The 22,811-nt window shown below is 38.0% G+C and overlaps 1 protein-coding gene across 9 annotated transcripts in view; it reads right to left on the reverse strand.

The window, feature by feature from the left end:
- ACYP2 (acylphosphatase 2) overlaps positions 1 to 22,811 on the reverse strand; it is a 186,080-nt gene that overhangs the window by 150,969 nt on the left and 12,300 nt on the right. For all 9 annotated transcript variants that reach the window (XR_009599834.1, XR_009599833.1, XM_027966830.3 and 6 more), the window contains exons 2-3: positions 19,399 to 19,415; positions 17,561 to 17,670 (exon numbers count right to left, since the gene is read on the reverse strand). Coding sequence is in view for 7 of the 9 variants with exons in the window: in XM_015094385.3 (XP_014949871.2) it covers positions 17,561 to 17,670; positions 19,399 to 19,415 (127 nt within the window). In the remaining 2 variants the exon portion in view is untranslated. The remainder of the gene's footprint in view (positions 1 to 17,560; positions 17,671 to 19,398; positions 19,416 to 22,811) is intronic.

The following is a 22,811-nucleotide window of genomic DNA, read 5'->3' on the forward strand; positions in this document are numbered from 1 at the left end:
TTGAAGTGCAGAGGAGAGATACATGACATATGGTTTTCAAAATATGCAGTAATCAAGATGGAATTTTAATTTTAGAATTTGGCTCACTGTCTCCAAATACAAATGTTTTTAGTTTCCTGGGGGTTTTGTTTCAACAAAATTACTATTTAGTCTTTAAGAAAAATATATTTTGTGTAGATATGGCCAAAGGTTAATGCCCAGTGTCATAACTCTATATATTAATTTTAAATGATTATCAAGAAATAGAAAGTACTTTTTGTTTCATTTTGAAACAAAAAAAAAGTGGGCTTAATAAAAGGATGAATTCAAAATGGTTCCTACACATCAAAAAATGTTGGCAGAACTTACCTCTACAATTGGAATCATAGTGCAGTTTACAAAAGAAAACCATCAGTCATTTTTTCAGGGAAAATGAAACACAGAAGAGGAAGAAAAACACACAACACAAACACATACATCTGCAGTGTGTCCTTGGATGTTTCTGGCCTGTTAGCAAGAAGAGAGCATGGTTGCTATAGTCAGAGCCAGGATAAACCTCTAAATGATGGTCCTTGTTTTATTTCACATTTCAATAACTTGGGAAGAGAACATATCCATGTTTTAAAAGATAATTTAGTTCTAATTTCCATGACTTATTATCATAGCATTCTGAAAAATGTTTAATAACTAGAAAAAAATAATTTCATATCTATATAGCTATAAATGCACTACATTTGGTCTGACTTTATAACCCATTTCTGTAACTTACTGTACTTTAATTGTTTGATAATTCAGTACCTTAAAAAGTATATTGCACATAGTAGATGCTAGAGGAGTAACGGGGAAGGCAATGCCACCCCACTCCAGTACTCTTGCCTGGAAAATCCCATGGATGGAGGAGCCTGGTGGTCTGCAGTCCATGGGGTCGCTAAAAGTCAGACATGACTGAGTGACTTCACTTTCACTTTTCACTTTCATGCTTTGGAGAAGGAAATGGCAACCCATTCCAGTGTTCTTGCCTGGAGAATCCCAGGGACGGGGGAGCCTGGTAGGCTGCCATCTATGGGGTCACACAGAGTCGGACATGACTGAAGCAACTTAGCAGCAGCAGCAGAGGCGTAAATTCATTGTTTAAAGTATAAATATTTTTATTTGTAGCAACATCACAATTTATGTTTGTTAAGTCTGATTTAAACTCTCTGGTGTCTGCTTCCTGCTTGCTTTATCATCACAAAAGCTCTCCCTGGGTAATCCCATCCATGTACAAGACTGCAAACACTATCCACATACAGATGACAACTAAATTTGTTTCTCCAGCCCAGTTTCTCTGCAGGGATGACCCAAATATCTGAAAGCCTAGTGGCACTTCCACCTGGACAGTCCAACTGCCACTAAGACAGCGCGAGCAAAGATGGAACACCCTGGGTGATCTCATGATAGGGAATGTTTGCTGATTATTCATTAGGTGCCATGTGCTGTGCTCAGTGCTTCATACAGATTTTCCCACTTAATCTTCACAGTGCAGTTAAACATGACATTTCCTTTTACCTGAAACCCCATTCAAATGATAGCATCCAAAATATGAAATATGTAACCAACATCACTCATTAACTACCTAGTATCCATCCCCTTGCCCTTCTTCCTGGATGAATCAGAACAACAATTTGTTCAGAGCATCAATATGTCAAACCAATTTCTTAGTCTTCTTTGCAGCAAGGAGTAACTATAGGGCCGTATAGGAGCCAGTCTGTCTTGGGAAGTTCAGGAAACAACACAATCCTTATTCTTTCCTTCCTTCCTCCTGACTTAATGATGGACATTATGTGCAGCTGCACCTTTTCATTTTCTTGACCATCAGGGAAAGGCCAAGAGAAGCACAGAGACACTAGCCCTCATATCACTGAGCTATTGAACCAAGGCCAGTAACCATCTACCTCCATACTTGTTACTGAGAAAAATGAACTCCTGTATGTTACAACCATTTTCAGTATGGTTTTCTACCAACCTACTGCTGAAAACAGTCCTGTTAGGTACAAAGCTGTAGTGTGAATTAGAGACTTCAACAAACTAGAGTAAAGCAGGAGAAAACACACTAGAAGAAAGAGCAACAGACTAGGAGGAAGAGCAACTGCACAGAAAAACGAAGGATGAAAAAAAAAAAGAAAAGAAAAACGAAGGATGTTACAGCCCAAGCGTTTGCAGCATGTTAGCTGCTCAGTTGTGTCTGACCCTTTGAGACCCCATGGAATGTTGCCCACCAGGTTCTTCCATCCATTGGATTTCCCAAGCAAGAATACTGGAGTGGGTAGCCATTTCCTCCTCCAGAGAATTTTCCCAACCCAGGAATCAAACAAAAGTCTCCTGCACTGTAGTCAGATCCTTTACTGTCTGAGCCACCTGGGAAGCAAAACCAATGAGAAACAAGTTGACTTACGTCATAGAACCCATGTAAGACTGGGGATTTGGAGGCACCAAGGCACCAAAATGCTTCACTCAATATGCCAACAAATTTGGAAAACTCAGCAGTGGCCATAGGACTGGAAAAGGTCAGTTTTCATTCCAATCCCAAAGAAGGGCAAAGCCAAAGAATGTTCAAACAACCACACAACTGCACTCATTTCAAATGCTGGCAATACTCAGAATCCTTCAAGCTAGGGTTCAGCAATAGATGAATCAAGAACTTCCAGATGTATAAGCTGGATTTAGAAAAGGCAGGAATCAGAGATCAAATTGCCAACATCCACTGGATCATAGAAAAAGCAAGAGAATTCCAGAAGAACTTCTTCTTCTACTTCTACTTCTGCTTCATTGACTACATTAAAGCCTTTGACTGTGTGGATCATAACAAACTGGAAAATTCTTCAAGAGGTGGGAATACCAGAACTCCTTACCTGCCTCCTGAGTAACCTGTATGCAGATCAAGAGGCAACAGTTAGAACCAGACATAGAAGAACAGACTGGTTCAAAATTGGGAAAGGAGTACATCAAGGCTATATATTGTCACCCTGCTTACTTAACTTATATGCAAGGTACATTATGTGAAATGCTGGGCTGGATGACTCACAAGCTGGAATCAAGATTTCTGGGAGAAATATCAACAACCTTAGATATGCAGATGATACCACTTTAATGGCAGAAAGTGAAGAAGAACTAAAGAGCCTCTTGATGAAGGTGAAAGGGCTGGCTTAATATTTAACATTCAAAAACACTAACATCATGGCACCTGGTCCCATTACTTTATGGAAAATGTGAGTGGTGGAAGAGCGGAAACCATGACATATTTCCTTTTCTTGGGCTCCAAAATCACAGCAGATGGTGACTGCACCCATGAAGTTAAAAAACATTTGTTCCTTGGAAGAAAAGGGATGACAAACTTAGACAATGTATTAAAAAGCAGAGACATCGCTTTGCCAACAAAGGTCCGTATAGTCAAAGCTATGGATTTTTCCAGTAGTCATGTATGGATATGAGAGTTGGACCATTAAGGCTCAGCACCAAAGAATTGATGCTTTCAAACTGTAGTGCTGGAGAAGGCTCTTCAAAGTCCCATGAACTGCAAGGAGATCAAACAGGTCAATCCTAAAAGAAATTAGTCCTAAATATTCACTGGAAGGACTGACGCTCAAACTCAAGCTCTAATACTTTGGCCACCTCATGCAAAGAGCTGACTCACTGGAAAAGACCCTGATGCTGGGAAAGATTGAGGGCAAGAGAAGAAGGGAGTGACAGAGGATGAGATGGTTGGGTGGCATCACTGACTCAACAGACATGAGTTTGAGCAACCTCCGAGAGACAGTGAAGGACTGGGAAGCCTGGTGTGCTGCAGTTCATGAGGTAGTTGAGAGCCAGTCATGACTTAGAGATCAAACAACAACAACAATAAGGACTGCAGAAGACAAGACCTAAAGATTTAGCATTTGCAGCTCCCCCCAAAAAAGCCAGCTCTCCATCAGTCACCACCATTCCTCAATTCAACAAGTCTGCAATTACATGTTTGAAAATTTCCTTAAGAATCTGTTTATTCTTGGCTGTCTGTTCATATTCATGAGAAAGTCACTGGAATATGATTGTAGGGCAGGGCTGGATATGAAAGAGAGAAGCAAAACTTTCAGAAAAAAAAAAAGACAAGGAGGAGTGAAAGGAAAAAAAGAGAAACTTGGAGGAAACAAAAAGCAAAAAGCAGAAGAAAACTGCAAAATCACATTTTCCTCAAAGAAATATGAAAAAAACAAAACAAAACAAGAACAAGGGGCTATGAAGTAGAAACAATCAAAATATTGGAGCAGAAACAAACAAAATTAATAGGAAGTTTGGAGGATGAAGTTGAGACAGTTTCCCAGAAAATGAAGTTTGGAGACTAGGTGACAAAAGTCAAAAATAAAGGATCAGGGCCATGCAGAAATCTCAAAAGACGAGAACCATGAAGTGAGAGAGAGGAACTTCCCTGGAGTCCAACTGGTTAAGAATACACCTTCTAATGCAGGGGACTTGGGTTCAATCCCTGGTCAGGGAACTAAGATCCCACATGCCGTGGGGCAATTAAGCCTGCATACTGCAACAAACGAAGTCCACAACTAAAGAAGGCCTGCTTGCCACAAGGAAGACCCAGTGAAGCAAAAAAATAAAAATCAAAATTTTACCAGTGAGGGAGGAAGAAATTGTCAAAGGAAGACAATTCTCCTTCCCTAAGAGCCCAACATCTAAAGTGAAATCAAAACATGCATGAAGGTAGATGATTGTGAAAATGCAGAAAAAGAGTAAGAAATTGAACATCTAAAAAGTTTTCTGATAGGAACAAACAGGTGTGGCTCCCAAACCTTTGTATGAAAATGACATCAAATCTCTCAGCAGCAACACAAGAAGTCATGGAACTATGCCTTCATAGTTCTGAATGGAAGATGACTTGGGGCATAAGATTTTATAACTCCAACAACCAAGTATGAGGGCAGATGAAGGCAGGCAAGGACAAAAACTTTTTGTCTCTCAGGAACCTTTTGGGGGGAAGCATATGGAGAATTAGGTTTCAACAAAATAAGGGACTAAATCAAGGTAATGAAAACATGTGACTGAGGAAAGAGAAACCCACTCTATGAAATGGGCAAGGGGCTAAACACCAGAATGACTGCTGTTTAGGAAGAGAGGAAGACAAGCTTCTGGAGAAAAGTATAACTGATAGGTTATGAGATGTACTTGGACATTTGGAGGTAGGTCTTCTCTGGGGGTTAGAAAAATAGTTTGATAGGTATATAGAGTTTCTTTTAGAGAAAAACAGTAAAGTGTTAGATTGAACAATATGAAATTTCTGTTTTGTAGTTCCAAATTTTGTCCAACATTGGCTATTCTATATGGTTCAATGTAACTTACAAGTAAGTAACATGATGCAAGATATCTGCATCAAAAACTCTAACAATAACAAAGGAAAAGTTGGAGGAATATGTGAAATAAGAATGTCAGATATTGTTATTGAAACTAGGTAACAGACACATGGGGTTGGTTCATTGTCCTGTATATATCTGAACATCCCATAAGAAAAATGAGTGAAAACGAAAGAAGGAAAGAAAATCATGACAACAGAAAATGTGCAAAAGTTCAGTAATCTTTCAAACACGTGGAGGAATTTCCACTTAGCAATGCTCAGATGAAATCCAGTTACGGGACCACTGGGCACAGAAAGAAAAAGTCAATGAAGGCCCATCTACGTTAGACCATCACTCACAGTGGGTCAGGCAGTGTCAGGGATGTTTCACATCCCCCATTCCATCCTTGAGAGCTTCCAAGGTGGCACAGTGGTAAAGAATCTCCCTGCCAATGCAGGAGACATGGGTTTGATCCCTGGATGGGAAAGATCCCCTGGAGTAGGAAATACCAAGCCACTCCAGTATTCTTGCCTGGAAAATCCCATGGACAGAGGAGCCCTGCGGGCTACAGTCCACAATGTCTCAAAGAGTCGGACATAACTTAGCTACTGAGCATGACGGCAGCAATTCCACCCCTTCCTTTATGCGTTGACTCCAGTGATTCTAAGGATTGCTCTGCACAACAAAACAGTACTGACAGCTTAGATCCAACATTGAATAAGGCAATCATTTTCACTGCCCATCAATTTCCTCCCAGTTCATTTCTCTTCTTGTCCAAACCAGAGTCCAGGATTCATCATTCTATTCATACCCTATAAATACCCTTAAGTCCTGGCTCTCTCATTTCTGGTCTTTATAGCTGGCAACAACCAGACCTGGAATGAACCCTACCTCCTGCTTTCTCTGCATCTGTACACAGAAAACTAAATAATACTGGAGAAAATTACTTAAACCAATTGACAGGCTTAATGTTATATTTATTATTGCAAATCATAAACTGGCAATTTTACTCTTGTTGCTGTTTTAAAAGCAGCTAAGTAACTTTAAAGAAACAAAGTGTAAAAAAAGAAAGAAAGTGTAAAACCAACAGCCAATCTCAAAACAAAGCAATGGATGCCAAAACACTGTCATGGCACCTACAAGGAACTAAAAAAATTAATGGCAAGTTAGAATTCTACTCACAGCAAAGATATTTTTCAAGAATGAAGGTAAAATAAAAAAACATAGAGACAAAAAAATCTAAAACAGTTTTGAGGTAACACATCATCAGCAGGCCTAAATTAAAGAAAATACTAAAGAACATTCTTTTGGTAGAATGGAAATATTCCTACACAGATGCCCAGAGAATTTAGGAAGGAAAGGAGCAACAAAAATGACAAATATATGGAAAAATCCCCCAAATACTGACTTTTAAAAATAATGTCTTATGAGATCTAAAATAGAAAATTAAAATATACCACAAGAGCATCCAAATAAGCAGGGAGATAAATGGACATAAAATATCCTATAGATCTAGCACGGTTGGAAAAGAGAATAAAAACACAAATTAATATCAAATTTTGACAAGTTATAGCTGTATGTTGTATCTCCAGGGAAAGAACTAGTAAAAGAAATAGAATATACAACTTCTAAACTAATAGAGAAAAAAAGTAGAATAATAAAAAACAGTCAATTCAAATGAAGGTTAGGAAGAGGAAACAACATAGAACTGATAAAGCAAGTGGAAAGAACATAGTAAGATACAAATTTAATTCTGAATATATCAGTAATTCCATTAAGCTTAAATGGACTAAATAGCCTAATTTAAAAACAAAGGTTATATGACTACATAAAGAAACAAAACTCAACAATATGCTGTTTACAATGGACACATGTAAAACATAATGAGAAAGAAACACTAAAAATAAAACAGTGGGAAAAGTTCTTTGCAAATACATTTAGAAATTAAACCCATATAACTCTATTAATATCAGGTAAAACACACCCACACACACAAAGTAACTTTAAGGCAAAAAACATGATTAAAGATAGAAACAATGATAGAAGGCTTAAGTCACCAGGAGACTCTAAGTCTAAATTTGCCCGTGTCAAACATTGATAACATGGACTAAAAATACTATACATATGTATATATAGTATTCTGTCAATTTATATGTATCAGTTTATATTTTTGTCAATATATTTATAAATATATCTACCAGAGAATATATATATGCGTGTGTGTGTGTGCATATATATATACATATATAAGTTTAGTTGCTCAGTCATGTCCGACTCTTTGCAACCCCAGGGCCTGTAGCCTGCCAGGCACCTCTGTCCATGAAATTCTCCAGGCAAGAATATTGGAGTGGATAGCCATTTCCTTTTCCAGGGGATCCTTCCGACCCCGGGATGGAACCTGGGCCTCCTGCACTTCAGGCAGATTCTTTACACTCTGGGCCACCAGGTAAGCTCCAGTATACTAGTATTTAAATATACGTAGTCTGTGGGGTTGCAAGAGTGGGACATGACTGAGCAACTAAACAACAACAAAAGTAGTACCTACAAAAAAACTTATATCAAGTGTACTGTTTACAAGTAAAATGTTGAAAGTGTGATATCAGTAACAAGACACGGATGCCAGTAATCACTCCTGCTTCTACTCAATATTGTACTTAAAGCCCCAATCAGTGTAGAGGGCAAGAAAAAGAAATAAAATCTGAAAGAATAGGAAAGTAAAAAATAAAACTCTCATTATCCTCAGATGATAAATATACAAAATTCAAAAGAATCTTCATGTAAATTATTGCAGTCAACAAGTAGGTCTAGAAAAGTCTCTGAAAATAAGGCAATATACAAAACTCAATTGTATTTTCTATATATTAGCAACAAACATAAAAAATGCTTTAAAAGGTCACATTTATAATAGCATCAAAACTACCAAATACCTCAGGAGGAAATATGTAGGACCTTTATGCAGAAAATTATCATATACTATTGAGAGAATTAAAGAAAAAATAAATAAAAGATTTATCACATTTATAACATAAATTCTAACTAAATTTATCTAAAAATTCAGTGCAATCCCGGTCAACAAGTTATTTTGTGGAACTTGATCTAAAACTTAAATGGTAATGAAAGGCACTGAAATAGCCAACACAAAGTTGATGAAGCCTAAGTTAGAATAACTTGTCTACCAGATGCCAGGACTTAGGAGAAAGCTACAAAAACTAACATGGCATGGCAGTGATGCAAAGATAGACAAACAGGCCAATGAAACAGAATACAGAATCCTGAAACAGATCCTCGCATATGACTCATGGACACTTGATCCAAGGTGATACTATAGGAGAGATTTGCTTTATACTAATTCATCAACCCATACATTTATATATTATGCATTTTTCTATGTATGTGTTATAGGTGAAAGTCACTCAGCTGTGTCCAACTTTTTGTGACCCCACAGACTATAGCCCCCAGGCTCCTCTGTGACGGGTATTCTCCAGGCAAGGATACTGGAGTGGGTTGCCATGCCCTCCTCCAGGGGGTCTTCCTAACCCAGGGATCAAACCCAGGTCTCCTGCATTGCAGGCAGATTCTTTACCAACTGAGCCACCAGGGAAGCCCAAGACCACTGGAATGGGTACCCTGTCCCTTCTCCAGGGGACCTTCCTGACCCAGGAATCAAACCAGGGTCTCCTGCACTGCAGGTAGATTCTTTACCAACTGCGCTACCTGGGAAGCCCCTTGTATGTGTTATAGATCACTATAAAAACAAAACAAAACAAAACAAAAGCGAGTGTATTGATGATTAAAAGTAATGATAGTAAAGTAATACAGAAGAATAAAATCACTACAAACTACTATTACACTAAATATAAAGAAACCAAGTTAGTGTATAACCAATTACACTAAATTTGAAGGACTGAATTCTATCACTCAAAGAGAAAAATTTTTTAAATGAGCTAAACAACTAAACATAACTCTATGTTGTTTATAAAAAGCACCCTTAAAATGATCAAGAAAGGATAAAAATATAAAGGTAAGCATAGAAATACGAAAGAAATATAAATTTAAAAGAAAGAAGGAGTAGCAAGATAGAAATTAAAAGCATTAAAATGTATAAAGACAAGCAATACATAATAAAAAGGATACTGTTTATGAGGATGACACAAGTTATAAGTGTATGTATCAAACACAACAGCAAAAAATATAAAGAAAATTAAATTGCACTGATAATGATGAAAATAGTTATACAGAAAGAATTTGATACACTTCTTTCATGGGAATTCCTTGTCAATCCAGTGATTAAAACTCCATGCTTTTACTGCCAAGGGCCTGGGTTTGATCCCTGGTCAGGAAACTAAAATCCCATTAAGTCCCATGGTGTGAAAAAAAAAAATACACCTTTTTCACAATTAAATGGATTTAGTTGTCAAAGAATGGAATAATATAATCAACACATTCACAGATAAAGAGATAACTAGCCAGCTACATAGATAGACAGACATATAGATATGGAACCTTTTCAGGTCTTTCTTACCAGCCAGCATTGTCTCCCTAACAGCCATGCCTGTCTCTCTTCCTTTTTAAAAAAATAATGCTTATTTATTTATTGGTGGTACTGGGTCTTCACTGCCGCGCGGGCTTTTCCCTAGTTGCGGCGAGCAGAGGCCACTCCTCACGGCAGGGCAGGGCTTCTCACTGCAGTGGCTTCTCCTGTGGCGGAGCGCAGGCTCTGAGTACACGCGCTTCAGGAGTTGTGGCTCATGGGCTCCAGAGCGCCGGCTCAGTAGCTGTGGCGCACAGGCTTAGGTGCTCAGAGGCATGTAGACTCTTTCCACATTAGGGACTGAACCCATGTCTCCTGCACTGGCAGGTGGATTCTTTACCACTGAACCAACAGGGAAGCCGTCTCTTCCTTCTTGATACCAAATCCTGCTTTCTAGAAGGAAAGCTAAAAATGCTAAAGTGAAAGTGAAGCCGCTCAGTCGTGTCTGACTCTCAGTGACCCCATGGACTACAGCTCACCAGGCTTCTCCATCCATGGGATTTTCCAGGCAAGAATACTGGAGTGGGTTGCCAGTTCCTTCCCCTGGGGAATCTTCCCAACCCAGGGATTGAACCCTGGTCTCCCGCACAGCAGGCAGACTCTACCATCTGAGCCACCAGGGAAGCTAGAAAAAATGCTAGGTACTTTCCTAATACCACTTGCAGCCAGGACACGGGCCTGAGACCTTGCTCTGTCCAGTGGAACCTGTAGGGAAATCTGCTGGGGTCTTTTAAGAATATTACCTCTGAGAAGAGAGCATCATGTGATGAAAAAGCCTCACATGCCTTCTGCTTTGAATTGATCCTGTGAGGATGTCAAGGACTTGCAGGAAAGCAGAAGAGATAGAAAAGTCTGCAGGGTCCCAGAGAAACTGACCCCAGAACCCTAACATAATGGAGCCACTGAACCACCTGAAGAACTACTACCTGCCTCAGTCTTTTTGGAAAGTAAGCAAAATCAGCCCCTTCATTAAGCTACTTTTAATCAGATATTCTATCTCTTGCAGCCTACAGCATCCTAACTGGATCACCCATTCTAACTGATCTATCCAAAATAAATCATGTCATAAGAACAGTTTAACAATTTTTTAAAGTAGAGATCTTTTAGGCCCCATTCTCAGATCTTCAGCAAATAACAATAGACATACGTAATAAAAGGCAACTAACAAACATAACCACTGGAAACTTATAAAAACACATGAATAGAATGCCATTGGATATTTTCTCATAGAGCAAATAAAACATGAAATTACAAACTATCCAGGAAACAATGAAAATAACACTTTTTAACAAAACCTATGGAACAACACAATGTGTTTAGGTGAGTGCTAAGTCGCTTCAGTCGTGTCCAACTCCGCAACCCTATGACCCTGCCAACCTATAGACTGTAGCCTGCCAGGCTTCTCTGTCCATGGGGATTCTCCAGGCAAGAATACTGGAGTGGGTTGCCATACCCTCCTCCAGGGGATCTTCCTGACCCAGGGATCAAAACCGCATCTCTTATGTCTCCTGCATTGGCAGGCGGGTTCTTTACCACTGCTGCTGCTGCTGCTAAGTCACTTCAGTCGTGTCCAACTCTGTGCGACCCCATAGACGGCCACCAACCAGGCTCCTCTGCCCCTGGGATTCTCCAGGCAAGAACACTGGAGTGGGTTGCCATTTCCTTCTCCAGTGCATGAAAGTGGAAAGTGAAAGTGAAGTCGCTCAGTCGTGTCTTTACCACTAGCGCCACAGAAATGCCTGCGTGCGTGCTTAGTCACTTCAGTCGTCTCCGACTCTCTGTGTCCCCACAGACCATGGCCCACCAGGCCCCTCTGTCCATGGGATTCTCCAGGTAAGCACACTGGAGTGAGTTGCCATTTCCGTCTCCAGTGATAAAGTAGGAAGTGAGTGAGTGACATGAAGTCACTCAGTCGTGTCCAACTCTTTGCGACCCCATGAACTGTAGCTTACCAGACTCCTCCGTCCATGGGATTTTCCAGGCAAGAGTACTGGAGTGGGTTACAGAAATGCCTAATCACTATCATTAACCTAAAAAGACTAAAACTAAAGGCAACTACCACTCATGTTGAAGACTCAGAGGCCAAGCAACAAAGAAATAAAAAAGAGGGAATTAATAATAAAGGCTGAAATTAAGGAAATGAAAAACCAAAAAAGTAGAAATGATTAATAAGTCCAAAAGCTGTTTTTTAAGATATACCAACAAAATAGATAAATTTCTTCTGAGACTGATTAAAAATGAAAGTGAAAGTGAAAGTCACTCAGTTGTGTTGGACTTTTTGTGACCCCATGGACATATACATTCTATGGGATTCTCTAGGCGAGAATACTGGAGTGGGTAGGCTTTCCCTTCTCCAGGGGATCTTCTCAGCCTAGTAATCGAACCAGGGTCTCCTACATTGCAGGCGGATTCTTTACCAACTGAGCTATCAGGGAAGCCCAAAGGAAAATGAGGAGAGAATCAAACTTTACAAGATTAGGAATTTTCAAAGGAGATATAAACACAGATACAAAAGAGATTTTTAAAATTATAAAATCTATGACCACAAACTTGAAACCCTAGGACAACTGGATAGTTCTCTAGCAAGATATAAATGAATATCTTTTATATTTATTTATAATATAGCAAACCCAAATACACCAACTACAATAGATCAGATTGGTAAGGCCTATCATTAAGAAGGCACTAAGACCGAGTGATTTCAGCTAAGAAACAGTAATTCATTATAACAGTAATGCCAACCTAAGAACAGTAATTCAGTATTATTTAAATTATGTCAGAATGAATGAAAAGGGAAACAATACATTTTATGAGTCAGCAAAATTTTTAACACCAAAACTTGATACAGTAACCACCCTACACCAAAAAAGGGAAACTATAATCTTACTTTTTAAGTTACAGATGAAAAATTTCTAAATAAAACATTGGGAAGCAGTATTTAGGAATGACTCAAGACAATAACACAATATGACCAACCAGAGCTTCATTCAAGGAATACAAGAGTGAAAGTCAATGTAATGAAGTATATTTACCAAAAATCAACAGCACACATCAATGTGCTTGGTGAAAAAAGAAAACCATTTCAAATAAAATTGGAAATCAGACAGGAATGCTTGCTATGGCTATTATTATTTAACACTGTCATGAGGATGTCTGGCAAATGAAATAAACACTGGAAAAAAAGATACATTATTTTTGCTAATTACAGAATTGTATACTTAGGAAATCCAATGGACTATAGTTAAAAAAAAACAGTAAACAAAAATGAATTCCATGACAAGCAAAAAAAAAAAACAAACAGTAAACAGTCATACCTGGTATAATTAACAAGAATATTTGATAAGGTAACTCTATGACACAAAATAAACTTACAAACATCATTAGGCTTTTCTTATTCTGGCATAAACACCCAGAAACAAAAATGGGAAAAATATTCCATGTACAATAATGAAAAAAGCAATACAATATTGTTATAGACTGAATGTATCCTCCCCAATTCACAGGTTAATAACTTCATTTCCAATGTGACAGTTTCTGGAGGTGGGGCCTTTGAGAGGTAATTAGGTCATGAGGATAGAACCCCAAAATGAGATTAGTGTCCTGATAAGAACAGGCCAGAGAGTTAGCTAGCTTTCTTTGTGCCAGTGGAAGGAAACAGTGAAAAATCAACTGTCTGCAACCCAGAAGAGGGCTCTCACCAGAACCCGACCAAGCTTATACCCTGATCTTGCACTTCTAGCCTTCCTGACTCTGAGATCTCAATTTCTGTTGTTTATAAACCACCCAGTCTAGATGCTTTGTTATAGCAGCCCAAACTGACTAAGACAAAGAGGAATAAACTCTGTAAGGAAAGCATAAAACTTATATGATGACAACCATAAAATCACACTGAAGGATAAATGTTAAAATCTGAGCAAATGAAAAGATATCTATATTCTTTTTTATATATAATTAAATTTATTTTTTAAATTTATTTCTTTTTAATTGAAGGATAGTTGCTCTACAACATTGTGTTGGTTTCTGCCAAACATCGACATGAATCAGCCATAGGTAGATACCCATATTCTTAGATGGAAAGAGTTAATATCAATTCTCTTAATATCATAAAAAATGTGCAATTAAAAAGCAAGTAAGATATGGGCTCCTAAAAGAGGAAAGAGACATTAGGTATCATAAAAGCTGAGGAAATTAGAATAAACTATTGGCTCTACTTAATACCAGTGCATCAGTACTGGCTCATTAATTATAATATATGTACCATACTAATATAAAATGTAAATGGGGAAAATGTGAGGAGTACATAGAAACCCTCTGTACTATCTTCACAATTTTTCTGTAAATCTACAACTGTTTTAAAAAATGAAGTTTTATTTAAAAAATATTTGTTAAGACAATTAAGTCTTTCTTACAAAAACCTATTCTAATTAAATGGATAAAAGTATCTTAAAGTTTAGAGAGAAAAATAAATGCCCAAGAAAGCAAAAAAAGAATGAAAAAGAATAATGAAAGAAAATATAAAGTCACTGTAATTTAATCAATATGGAATATTAGTATAAGAATAGATACATCAAGCTATACTTGGTCACCTGATACAAACAGCTGACTCACTGGAAAAGAACTTGATGCTGGGAAAGACTGAGGGCAGAGGGGAAATGGGGTGACAAAGGATGAGATGGCTGGATGGGATCACTGACTCAATGGACATGAGTTTGAGCAAACTCATGAAGATAGTAAAGGATAGGGAAGCCTGGAGTAGTGCAGTCCATGGGGTCACAAAGAGTCAGACACGACTGAGCGACTGAACAGCAACCACAACAATGAGATATATCAATCAGTGGACCAGAACAGAACAGCCAGGAAAAAATCCAGTTTACATGAGATTTTAATAAATGACAAAAATATATTTCAAGTCAATGGGGAAAGAGTGACTACTTAATAAATGGTGCTGGCACAACTGGCAAGCCATCTGGTAGAAAATAGTCTTCACTCTTAGAAATAAAAAACAAATTCCAGATGGAATAGATGCATAGTATAATAAATACAGCCATTAAAAAATTAAAAGGGAAGCTAGGAAACAACACTTACAATCTGTTTTCTAAACAAGAAAGAAAAGACAGCCATATTTGAGTTTATAAAAATGAAACACAATTTACGTGACAAAAGCTTTTATAAACAAAACTAATAGGCAAATGATAGATTTGGGAAAATACTTGAAAAAGAAGTAACCGGTAATGAGTTAATAGTCATCACCAATATACAAAGCGCTCTTAAAAACTGGCAAGAGACAAACAATCCAGTGGGAAAATGGGTACAAGATGCGACAATGGAATCTATGAGAACAAATCCACACTGCATGAAGATGCTCCAACTAACTAGCAATTAGAGAAGTGCAAATTACAGTAAAATATATACATATATATCTATACATGCCTCTACACCCAATCAGATGAAAGAAAAATGAGAGAGCAACAACCGTCAACAGGATAGAGAGAAAAAAAATTGTTTACAGCTGTGGAAAAGCAGCTGGGCAACTATTTTTAAATTAAAAGTACACTGACACTTCAACCAACAAATCACACTCCTGGAAATCGATACCACAAAAACAAAATCACAAATAATATCCTTATTACAGCATTGTTCTTACTGCAGAAAAAAATAAAAAGTAACAAAATGAGTTTGCACTGTAAGGTAATAGATAACAATGCATTTATACTGTGGAATATTAAGCAGACATTAAAAAGAACAAATTAATGGTTTATCTTTGATTTGGAGGGATTCTCCTGGATGTATTTTTAAGTGATAAAGGCAAGATGCATAGAGGTGGATATACCACGATCTCATTTTTAAAAAGTAAACATTGAACAAAACCCTAAAACATATGTGCACCTGAATATGTGTGTGTGTGTGTGTGTGCACGCACGTGTGTTGTGTGAATGTGAATTTGGAGACAAACATGGAAGGAAACACACAAATTGCTAACAGAGATGATTGACAGTGTGGTGAGGAAGAAGGGTTTCTGGGGCTGAAAAGGAAAAATGGGCAGAATATATGCTATGATTACACTGATATTAAGGAGGTAATGAAAAACTTGCTACAACATGGATTAGGGTACATCATGATTGGCATGTGTCCATCCTCCGCATGGTCCCCATTCTCAAATTATTTCACAGTCATCTAGCATTTTCTCATTCATTGAACTAAAAAAAATATTAGTTCTGCATGTCTGTGTTTATAAAGAATCTGTCTGCTAATGACGTGGGTTTGGTCCCTGGATTGGGAAGATTCCATGAAGAAGAAAATGGCAACCCACTCCAGTATTCCTGCCTGGGAACTCTCATGGACAGAGGAGGCTGGCAGGCTACAGTCCAAATTGTCACAAAGAGTTGGACACAATTTAGCGAATAAACAACAATAACATCATGTAAGTATCATAGTCTTCTCATTTGTGCATTTTATGACTACTGAAAAATATAATTTTTTCCATTAAATATTACCCCACATGTTATCAAATTGAACTTTGGACCCCACCCTTCAAGTTGAGGTATAGTTTAAGCACAAATACAAATATGTACTTATATATAAAGAAACTGGAAAAAATAAGGAGCTGGTAGTTATATATTTCCTGATTGTTGAATGTCCATAAAGTTTAAAAAAAGTAGTAACAGAAAAATATGCATAAAGCTTCCTATTTCAGTAAAAACAAGCAAAACCCTAATTATAAATGTACAATTAAATATTTTAAGTGAAAAAGAAAGCTTCAGAAAGGATTCACAAAGTCACTGGCCCAGGTTACATAAAAAGGAGGGAAGTAGAAGGGAGGGGGCGATTACTAGCTTTGCTTTTATACCTCTGATATTTTATTACTTCATTTACTATAACAAGCAAAAAAGTATTGCTTTTGAAATCTGAAAATATTACGTAAAGAAAACAAAAATAAATTGCAAACAGCAAAATAAAATAAATTGGGTATTAATGAGTACCTATCTTATAAGATCTATTGTGTAGATTAAATGAGATAATCCATGTAAAGTATTTAGCATATTAACCTAATATGTTGCAAATGCTCAATAAATAGGAGCTATACTACAAAGAGCAGTGGAAATGGAAACTGAAAAGATAAGGTCTCTGAAAATGACATTGTGTGCACAAGACACTTTTCCTCTATGACTGAATCTGATGTCCTTGGCACTGCAAGGACTCTTACTATAGTAACTATACAGCTCATCAAACATAACGTTAATCGACAGTACAAATAAAATTACAATTAGACAAATAAGATAATTAAACAATACAAAGGAAATGCCAACCTTTTTGCCTTGCAGGTTCTTTAAGAACTTCAAGAACCATTCTGAAGCACTGTGCTCCTTCTCCTGTCACAGCCACTCAAGATGAGCAATACTTGGCCCTGAATGTCTCCCTTAGAAGGTGGGAGACAGACAGAACACAGTTCATACAGACTGGAGAACGGCGCTAAAGCCCTTTCTGAGGGTCTGCCCAAGTGGGCAATTCATTCCTGAAAGTAGAAATTCCACTCTCAACTTTAAGAATTTCTTTGCTGGTCTGCATCAAAACATGTTACTTTAGTGATAGTCTACAAACGAAAACTGGTCCATCAATTCTATTCTCATTGTCCAACCAACTGCTGAAATAAGTTCATAAATCACATGAGTGTGTTACTAGTCTTGTTACTTACATGGAATTGACTTTCTCTTCAGGGCCTTGCACTTGGCCTGTCACAGTGCCTTTGCTGGTATTCTTCACCCAGCCAACCACTCCAATTTTCCTAGCCTCATCTTCAGTGTACTGGTTTCAGGAGAAAACAAGAGAGACAAAGTCCAGCGTCACACTTGATCCTAACTTTCAAAGAAGTACAGTCACAAAAAAAGCTGATTTTTTTTTTCTGAAATATAGTCTAAGCCAAAAACTGTGTAGCTAACCTCTGGTAATACCTACATTTACAAGAACCTTCATTTAAATGGTTTTTGTTTTGTTATGCTAAATTCCACATTCAGTAAAGACAAGCACGTTGTGAGAAAATAAACTGATGGTGGGAATTATTTCAGAAAACAATATCCATGATTCTTTTGGAATCCATAAAACTCAGTTGCATTGCCCTCACAATCTCCTAATGCTAAGCTACACACTGTCAATCTGGGTTCCAAACAATGATCACTCCAAGATACTCAATCACTGAGGAAAAATATCTGGTTACGATCAATACAAAGTACTGAAAGAGAAGATTCCAATGTTTTCTCTTGACTCTGTACTTGCACAAATATTATAATTGTCTATGAGTAAATTTATTTCTCCAATCATTCTTTTTAAAAATTCTTTTTCCCAATTCCAAATTTAGTTATGCTACCGGCATGTGAAAACCCAGAAACATTTTGATTTTGAATTACTTTAACCACATCACAACAAAATTCTAGAAACATGGTTTTCTCCTATTTGGAGGCCAGGGTGACCAAGAGCTGTGCACTCTGTATGCCCAACTGAGTGAAGCAATAAAACCAAGATGATTACAGCCAGGACTGCTTAAGGGCTGGTTCTGAAAATAAGCCTTCCCAGAGAATAATGAAAAAGGAAACAATCTGAATTCTAGGGGAGGGTCTATCTCAAAATACGGAGACTCGACTTATGGCAACCTGTTCAAACTCTCAGAGGTTAGGAATTGGGACCTAGCTAGTGACTCCCAGCTTAAGCAGTAAGCAAGAATACATGCCACCTTTAACTTTTAGGAAAGGAGCACCAGATTTTAAAAATAGATATTCTTAAAGTATTTGAAAACAAGTAGATATTTTAAAATAAATACTTAAAAGGCAACAAGGGGTTTTAACTTTAAAAACCTAGGAGCTTCCCTGGTGGCTCAGACAGTAAAGAGTCTCCAGCGGGAGACTCAGGTTCTATGTCTAGGTCAGGAAGAACCCCTGAAGAAGGGAATGGCTACCCACTCCAGTATTCTTGCCTGGAGAATTCCACAGACAAAGGAGCCTGGTGGGCTCAAAGTGTGGGGTCACAAAGAGTCGGACACAACTGAGCGACTACCACTGTCTTTCACCTTGGAGTCACTTCCTTATTCAACATGGGCATTTTTCATTGTGCATTTCAACATGTGTATCCTTGTTTGGAGAGATTCTTCCATCCAGGACAACTGGAAGATCCCACATTTTGTATTAAACATGTGTGTGTGTGTTTGCTCGTCACTTCAGCGTTAAGCAAATATAACCAAAATGTTTAACTTGATCACCCCCAGAGAGGTACTGTTGAAATTCACAGAAATATTAATGAAAAACTAGGGAGGCTGTAATGGACTGCTAGTCTGTAGTCTATTTTTTAAAAGACTGCTTTTAAGACAGTCTTCATAAAAATCTCAGCCAGTAATTTGAAAGAAATACAAATATTTCTTCATTTGCTGTCAAGGACAAGATTAGAACTAAGGATATAGATAGCTGCTCTGTCTCTGTAACTAGAAATAACAGTGGAGGGAAGGGAGAGATGGCAGAAGATAATAAACAGACTGTACTGACTTACCATCCTGAAGCAAACACCTGTATGAAAGAAAGATGAAAAGAAATGTTAGTTTGTCTTCCTTTAAAAAACATATATTGCCTGACTTAGCTTTCTAGTTTATTAAACAGTAAGTAAATGAAATAAACAAAACCTTTAATATCTGAATGCCTTCAGAAAGTGCTTTTTTAAAACTTCTTTCCTTTTAAAACAAAAAGAGAAAAGGAAGACTATTTTGGAGAAAAAGAACAATGTTCTGAAACCAAAGTACAATGAAATGCCAAACTGCATATCATTCTATTAAAATGCTAAATAAAACAAAATAATCACTACAAGAAGAGTTGAGTATGCTGGCATAAAATTTACCTGCCCTCAGCTTTTAGAATGATTTCTTTAAATGCAAGGACTAAATTCAAGTTTATATGTAATAAAACATTTCTATTTTAATTCCAAATTCTGGAAAAGACAAAAGAACAGAGACAGGACACTGATCTGTGATCACCAAGGGCCGGGAGTGAGGAGAAGAGGGGTGCCAGAAAGGAGCATGAGGGAACTTTTGGGGGTGATTGGACTGTTTTATGTCTCAGCTGTGCTGATGGTGCTTACATGACTTACAAATCTACGATAATTCATTCAACTGTATACTAAAAAGGGTAAATCTTACTGAATATAAATTATACCTCAATTATTAAAAATTAGGAAAAATATTGGCAAATCACAGGGGATAGATCAAATCCATTTCAGAGAGGTCAATTGCTTTTCCAAATAGCAATTGAGCCTGGTTAAAATGATACAGAAGATGAGATCAGTGGCTTAGATAATTTTATATAGTTTTGTAAGCAGATTTATAACAAGAAATATTCTTTGTCTCCTGAGGGGAGTGTACTGTGGTACCAGATGAATATGAAAAAAAAGAGCAGTGGAGCAATAAAGACTGGGTAGTATCACAAATGAAATGTTTATGGGGCTATACAAAAGATTTTAAAAGAAACCTATAAAATGTGGAAGAATAATGAGTGAGGAATACTGATTTGAAGGAGAATCAGAAAGGCAATCTATTTTATAGATGGAGGGAAAGACACAAGTTAGTAGATACATTTAAAGGGAATGGGTAAAAAACTCAAGAGAAACTTCTCGTCAACCAGACCATGTAAAAGAGGGAAACAAAAAAGGCAGAACTGTGGAGAAGCATGCAGTCATTGTATCCTAAGAGAGAGGGAACCCCGGAAGATGCTGACTGAGCAGAGTTGAAGGTTTGGGTCCAGGCATATTGTGCATATCCCTTCTGAGTTTCTCAACAGTGAACAGTCCCAAATAATGTTAGCACTAAGAAAAGAAAGCACATGCAAGTAAAGTAGACAGAAACTGGAAACACAGTCCAGCTCTTTCCTACTCAAACAGTGGTCCAGGAACCAGAGGCAATAGGAACCTGAGGATTTTTAGAAAAATCACTTTCTCAGACTCCTCCCCAGAACTAAAGAAACAGAAACAGGTTGCATCCAGGAATCCAGTTTTAACATGCTCTCCAGGTAATTCCTCTGCCCACTACAGTTTAGAGATTCAGTTCAGTTCAGTCACTCAGTCGTGTCTGACTCTTTGCAACCCCATGAATCACAGCACGCCAGGCCTCCCTGTCCATCACCAACTCCCGGAGTTCACTCAGACTCACGTCCATTGAGTCAGTGATGCCATCCAGCCATCTCTTCCTCTGTCGTCCCCTTCTCCTCCTGCTCCCAATCCCTCCCAGCATCAGAGTCTTTTCCAATGAGTCAACTCTTCGCATGAGGTGGCCAAAGTACTGGAACTTCAGCTTTAGCATCATTCCTTCCAAAGAAAGTGAAGGCTGATCTCCTTCAGAATGGACTGGTTGGATCTCCTTGCAGTCCAAGGGACTCTCAAGGGTCTTCTCCAACACCACAGTTCAAATGCATCAATTCTTCGGCGCTCAGCCTTCTTCACAGTCCAACTCTCACATCCATACATGACCACTGGAAAAACCATAGCCTTGACTAGACGGACCTTAGTCGGCAAAGCAATGTCTCTGCTTTTGAATATGCTGTCTAGGTTGGTCATAACTTTTCTTCCAAGGAGTAAGCATCTTTTAATTTCATGGCTGCAGTCACCATCTGCAGTGATTTTGGAGCCCCCCAAAATAAAGTCTGACACTGTTTCCACTGTTTCCCATCTATTTCCCATGAAGTGATGGGACCGGATGCCATGATCTTCGTTTTCTGAATGCTGAGCTTTCAGCCAACTTTTTCACTCTCCTCTTTCACTTTCATAGCTCCACCTTAAAGGAAGGTCTGGGAAAGGCTTGAAAAGGATTTATATTGCAGGTAAGGAACTGTATCACAAAGGGGAAAACTTCAACCTTGCAGAGTACTGCAGATCTGATGAGTTCCCCAATAATGTTTTTAAATTCATGTTGGTAATAAATCATATACCTGCATATCAATATTGCTTCAGCTACTTCACAATTCAGCAACACTACATGAAAGAAACTACAGACAAAGAAAAGGCAAGAAATCCCAGTGCTGTACTCTAACTGGACTTGGTGTTGGGGCAGAGCAGGCATAATCTATCACTCAGGTTGCTCACTCCACCCTTAACCTCTTCCTGCCAGAAACACAGGAGCTGCCAGAAAGGGAGTAACAGCAAGCTGCCCATTCCCAAGCCCCATCCCACCCCACCCTGACTCCTGGTGAAGAGCGGCATCCTTTCAACATTTATGAATCCCCAGCAGCCTTTCCACCAGCTATCTGTAGACAGATGACAAAAAGGCCATTTTCTTAAGGTGACAGGGTTTGAGGAATTTTTCTAAGAAGTATCCAACACAGTGCAAGGTGAAGGAAATTACCTACTCTAGCCTGTTAATGAAATAGTCTTTTCACACAAATAATGTAAGAATTCAGCAACTCGTAACAAGCACACTATTAGACATTGTAATTATCCACTTAACAAATATTCATTAATTGTCTAATTCTAAATGCAGAGAATAAGATGAGTAAATAAGATAGTCCCTGGCATCTAGGAGCTTACGAGTGGGGCAGACAGACAAAATGGCAATTAAAATGTAGACCACAACAGATGCAAAATTTCAGTTATAAAATCATTAAGTACTAGAGATATAATATACAACATGGTAAATATAATTAACATATGAAAGTCATTAAGAGAGTAAATTCTTAAGAGTTCGCATCACAAGGAAAAAAATCTTTTTCATTTAATTTTGCACCTATATGAGATGACGGATATTCACTACTAAACTTACTATGATAATAATTTCATGATGCATAGGTCACATCATTATGATGCATACCTTAAACTTATACAGTTGTTGCTGTTTAGTCTCTAAATCATGTCTGACTCTTTGCAGCTCCATGGACTGTAGCATGCCAAGCTCTTCTGTCCACAGGATTTCCCAGGTAAGAATAGTG

The sequence above is a fragment of the Ovis aries genome, chromosome 3 (assembly GCF_016772045.2).
Source record: "Ovis aries strain OAR_USU_Benz2616 breed Rambouillet chromosome 3, ARS-UI_Ramb_v3.0, whole genome shotgun sequence".
NCBI lineage: Eukaryota > Metazoa > Chordata > Mammalia > Artiodactyla > Bovidae > Ovis > Ovis aries.